At 49.8% G+C, this 5,753-nt stretch overlaps 1 protein-coding gene across 6 annotated transcripts in view; it reads left to right on the top strand.

The window, feature by feature from the left end:
* Positions 1-5,753, top strand: part of FLNB (filamin B) — a 158,587-nt gene that overhangs the window by 111,184 nt on the left and 41,650 nt on the right. For all 6 annotated transcript variants that reach the window (XM_006169179.3, XM_006169178.3, XM_006169177.3 and 3 more), the window contains exons 24-25: positions 720-880; positions 4,962-5,129. In XM_006169179.3, coding sequence (XP_006169241.1) covers positions 720-880; positions 4,962-5,129 — 329 coding nt within the window. The remainder of the gene's footprint in view (positions 1-719; positions 881-4,961; positions 5,130-5,753) is intronic.

Here is a 5,753-nt window from a genome sequence, read left to right as displayed (position 1 = left end):
ACTTATTTTATAGATGAGAAAGATCAGGTACACCTAAAAATGTACCAAAAAGCACTGATAATGGTCTGAAAATATCAGTGCAAACTGTGATTAGATGGAAACTTTTTAACTTATCATGTTGAAATTTATAGTTAATTTCGTATGTGAATGAAATATTAGAAGTATTTCTATTAAAATGGGTCACAAGATACATGTCTGCATTGTACTTGCAGTCATAGCCAATGCAATTAGAGAAGAAAAATAAATAAAGCATAGGCATTGGAAAGGAAGGGACAAAGTTGTCTTTATTAATATTACACTGTTGAGGGACTTGCAGTTAGCGTAATGGCTATGTCACTGGATCTCCCATGTAGTCAATCGCGGTTTGAGTCCCAGACCCGGTGGCTTAAATTCACACCGGGTGCGTGTGTGTGCGTGCCCAAGATCCCGAGAGGAGAATGGAGGAGAAGGGACTGTGGCGTGGCCATCCCCTCTGGGGTAGAGTTCTCACTTTCTGTCTTTCTCTGTCTCTCTGGCGAGTGCACACACTCTGTAGCAAAAACCTCTCCTCCCCCCCAAAAAATTACACTGTTGAGAAATCCTTGTGTGAGGGTCATTATCATAGTAGTTGAGTTAGATCAGCTAAATGGGATAGTTTATAAAGGGATTTTAAGTAAATTGTGACAATAAGCAGACCTGCATGAATTGTACACATTTTGCTTTCTTTTCCCCATTTCCAGAGGGGCAGGGATTGGTGGGCTTGGCATAACTGTTGAAGGACCATCAGAGTCAAAGATAAACTGCAGAGACAACAAAGATGGCAGCTGCAGTGCTGAGTACATCCCCTTTGCTCCAGGAGATTACGATGTTAACATCACATATGGAGGAGCCCACATACCTGGTAAGCTTGCCTTTGGAGAGGAACAAAGGATAATTGGTTCTGCATGAAAGCAGGTTGGATTTTGCTTTTATCTCTCAATAGGGGAAACAGTCTGCTATTTTGTACTAATAACTACAAAAGGAAAATTTTTTTCAGTACTACATTCTCAAGATTATTCCTACTGCCAGCAAAACCAATAATAGGGAGAAAGCATTGTCTTAGAGTTTTGACTGAAAATGGTTTATTCATGTGTTCAAGGACCTAGTTCTTTTAAAAATTTTTTGTTTTATTAATTATATTTAGGTTTTGCTATATGTAATTAATATATAGCAAATCAGAGAGAGATGGAGACAGAGAGGGACAAAGTGAGAAAGCAAGCCACAAGGTCTGAGACTCAAACCTAGGTCGTCCATGTGGGAGTCCAGCACCTTAATCATCATGCCACCTGCTGGCTCCACTTTATTTTGTGCTTGTTTCTTATTCCTCTGATCTATGTGTCTTGTTTTCTTTTGTCCATTGACAATCCTAGTAAATGCAAAGATACTTCAAATTCTTCATTAACTTCTTTCCTGATGAGTGACGTAATGCGCATGCACTGTAAAACAGGCTTTCTCAACCTTAACACTATTGACGTAGCCGTGGGTGGCTCTCCTGTGTACCACAGGGTGTTAGGCAGTGTCCCTGGCCTCTACCCACTAGAGCCCCACAGCAAACTCTCTCCCTTCCCATTGTGACAACCAAAAGTGTCTCTAGATGTTGCCATATGCTTCCTAGGACAAAGTCACCCCTGACAGAATACCGTTTTATTGTTCTTCAAACAATAAAGAAACATATGCCTTAGGTAGCAAAAGACACTCCCTTCTGTTTCGGGACCTAGGGTGGGGGGGAATCTCTACAACCCTCGTTCTGTTCATTTAAATGAAATCATTGTCACCCCAACCCATGTCTAAATGGGGAGGTGGTGTGTGGTATGGACGTGAGCCCAAGGGCTCCCAAGTTGTTCCTGAGTCTGCGGATGCTCTGTGTGCCAGGGAGAGGGCAGAGCCATTCCATGACCTCAGGCACAGGAAGAGCCTCGGTGGGTCCTGTTATTTTTTGTCTTGGAGACCAATAAACAGGGCTGATACTGAGGGGCCCACTGCTGGGTTTCTAGGTTAACCCCCTGGAAGCTGGAATGTCCTCTAGCTGCACACTGTCCCTCTCCCTCCCTAGCCACATGTAAATATGCGCACGTGTGTACACACACACACACACACACACACTCACATCCATCAAAAGCATTGACATTCAACTCAAGTTAGTTTTCCTCACGTATTCTTTAAGCTTTGAGTCATTCAAAGTGACTTGATTCTCTCCAACTTGGACCTGTTGCTCCTTCAGTGACAGTTTTTAGGATTTTATCATCACTAGCCTAGGGGATCTCAGCTCTGGGTAAGAAAGACGCAGCTGCTGCCCTCAGGGAGCTTGAAGTCTGGCATTTCTGCAAGTAGGACTTGTGCCCGCTGCTACAAGGGATGCAAACGGGGCTCAGGGACAGCGCAGACCCACGGTCCCATTGGGGCATCTCAAGCTACAGTGTTGGCAAAGGGGAGAGCTGAGTGCAGAGAGTGGGGAGAGCACTATTCCAAGAGAGATGCCGGCGTGGCCCTGACCAGGCCCACAGCCATGGAGCTGGGCTTTGGTTGTGGCGGCCGCAGACTTGTTAGGACTTCTGGGGAAGTCGCCGATGCCGGCAGCTTCGGAGTTCCCCTTGCAGGAGGGTGCGAGTGCGAGCCCTGGGGCTGGTCTGTGAGTTCGAGCAAATGGCCATCTTTGAGCAGAACAACAGAAAGAGGCCCACTAGGGGTTTTCCCATCCGATTTCGATGGTGGCTCTTTTGTGTGTGTGCGTGCTAAAGAGAGCGTGTGCTCAGCAGAGAGAGACAGAGAGAAGGAGAGGAAACGCACCTCCCTGGGAACGGTCACACCACAGTCCTGTCTCATTAAGAAGAGAGCTCTCCTGCCTTTCGGGACTTGGGGGGCACTCTCATGGTGTGTTTCTCAAGCCATCAGATCTGAGGCTCACACCGTGCCGGCCGTGCGGGATTCGGCCGGCTTCACCACCAGGCCATGGAGGCTGTCCAGATGGTACCTCTTTATGTTTCAGACTCGGCTGCCTTCCAGAGCTGAATGCCGGTGTCTCCTGAGCCCCAGCGTGTCCCAAGGCAGAGACATGCAGGGGAGTGTTGACTGGTTGTCTTAACTGCCAGCTCTTGAGCTAGGGTAACCCAAGGGACGGCCATGGACATTGAGAAAGCTGCTTGTTCTTCCTTTTTTTTTTTTGTGGAGAGGTTTTTGCTATAGGGCATGTGGACTTGCCAGAAAGACAGAGACAGAGAGACAGAAAGCGAGAAATCCCCCCCCCCAGGGGGATGGCCATGTCACAATCCCTTCTCCATTCTCCTGGCACTCGTGCACACGTGCCCGGCGTGAGTTTAAGCCACTGGGTCCAGGAATTGAACTGCAGCCGACTACATGGAAGTCCAGTGACGTAGCCATTATGCCAATTGCTGGTCCCCAGGAAGCTGCTTGTTTCTAACGTACTTTCCTCAGCATTCCAGGTGGCTGAGGGTTAGCCCAGTTCTTCCTGGCCTGGTCCAATCTTGTAGCCGGGTTATTTTTAACAAAGTATCCTGTCTTGTTAGTAATGGCATATTCCTGTGGTGGGCCGCTGTGGTCTGGTGGTTGTGGCTGCCTAGAACAGTGGATGGGCCGAGTGTCAGGGTGCATCAGGAAGAAGGTCTGCCTTGATGGATTGCTCATGTCTGCACAGAACAGGGGAGAGGCAGGTGCTGCTTGGTACCTGCCACCTTGCCTTTACTTGGTGGTTCTTGCTCGGTGGTTCTAGTCCACAGAACTCAGACAGCTTCCACTGGAGGCTCTGGCTTCCAGACTGGCCTCAGAGGTAGTCCATTGTCTTCATCCGTTGACACTGAAACTCTCAGTGTCACTCTGTAAAAGAGAGCTCCCTTTATTTCTCTAAAACCCAGCGTGGAGGACTGTGCTTGTCTTTACTGTGGCCAGTGCCTTGTTTATTTCGCTGGAAAATTGCATGCCACTGCGACCTTGCTGTTACAAGGCCAGGATCTGAGTTCTTTGAGTGGCCTTTGTTTTGTACCACCCCAGTGTACAGGCTTGCTGCGACACCAAGCACAGACCTGTGGCTCCCATGACAGATGCTGCTAAGTTTTCGGGACATTATGGGGAGCACAGGGTACCTGAGTGGGGTGAGGGGTACATGCATCTTCCTTGGCAATGGACATGATAGCTCGAGGCGTGATGCCAAAGACGCTGGGCTTCCTCTTTGGGGGAGGTCTCCCCTTTTGGGAGCCTCACGACGATCCATGGCCCAGCCCTTGTTTCTCCAATAAGTATTTCTCTGGCAAATCCTGATCTCCCTGTATTCTCCACATTTCGTCAGACTTTAAAACGGACACCCTGAGCATCAGAGGCCCTCAGAGTCCCCTTTGTGGTGAGCCAAGCAGCAGGACCCGGGGTCACACTTGGAAACAAAGCAGGATTTCACCGAAGGCCCCATGTGGTCAGCAGGTGCTGGCTCTGTTGGATCCAGAAGGGTCTAGTGGGCACTCAGGAGCCATGTGTGGGAGGAGGGTTGGATGTAGGCTCAGGCCTGTGCTGATCCCGCTGCAGAAGCACCTGTCTGCTTCTCCTGACCAATGTCTGCCTCCTCTCACATCCTGGCTGACGTGTTCCTGGAATGCTTTCTCTGGTCTCCCACAGGCCAGGTTTATCCCTTCCTAAGTGCTCACCTTGTACACCCCAACAGAAGTGACGTTGGCTCTCAGAGTGATGTGCTTGCCCCATCCTCCTGCGCTGTGGGTTTCTGTGTGGCTGCTAATCATGACCGCTGCCCTTAGTAGGTGCTCTGTGGCAGTCACTGAGAATAATGGGTGGACACATGCGTGCACACACAGCGAGGCAGGGGAAGCTGTCGGAGGCTCGCACTGTCAGGATGCCAGCTGGAGCCACAGTGTGGTTCTGGGTGCGTACAAGACAAGTGTCCCGTTGCCAGGCTGTGCTGAGTCCTGCGACCTCTTTTCCAGGCAGCCCCTTCAGGGTTCCTGTCAAGGACATGGTGGACCCCAGCAAGGTTAAGATCGCCGGCCCTGGGCTGGGCTCGGGCGTCCGTGCCCGCATCCCGCAGTCGTTTACGGTGGACAGCAGCAAGGCCGGCCTGGCTCCCCTGGAAGTGAGGGTCCTGGGCCCACGGGGTGAGTATGCACCCACTCCCTGTTCTTGCTAACCAGTGCAAGTCCCTGTTATTTTCCACTGGGCCGTCTTTCCCCTCATTTAATAATATGGCTGTAGGTTTCTTTTTTAAATTTTGGTTTTTAAGTAGCTAGTCAGAGCTAGTAGCGGCAGACTCTCTTATGTGCTGCTGCAGCAGTGGTGTTTCTGCCTGTGTAAGATGGCTGGGTTGGTCTCGGTGTGGGCACGTGGGGTTCAGAGGTGATACCCTCTTTGGGATGCCATCTCAGGGAATGCCAGGTACTCAGCCTGTGTGGCGCTCGGCTTTGTCATTGTCCCAAGTCCATGGAGAGAGTGTCTTGGGAAATGGTCTCCTTTGGCAACCGGGCCTGCCCTGTTGGCAGCCTGGAATTTGGGCCTGGTAAGGCTACTAGGCCGTTTGGGGACAAAGCCTGGAAGTACACAGAAACGTCCCTTTTGGGTAAGTAACCACGTTTCCATATCCTGCCTTTTAAATGTGCCTAAATGCACCCTTCTCCCCATATAAGACAATGTGTGTAATTTCTTGAATATTCTGGATTTTTGCCCAGAGATGTATTAGTGAAGCCTTCGTTCTTTGAACAGGAACCTTCTCCTTAATAGGGTTC

The sequence above is a fragment of the Tupaia chinensis genome, unplaced genomic scaffold (assembly GCF_000334495.1).
Source record: "Tupaia chinensis unplaced genomic scaffold, TupChi_1.0 Scaffold146828_1, whole genome shotgun sequence".
NCBI lineage: Eukaryota > Metazoa > Chordata > Mammalia > Scandentia > Tupaiidae > Tupaia > Tupaia belangeri.
This window is presented reverse-complemented; position numbering and strand designations above follow the sequence as displayed.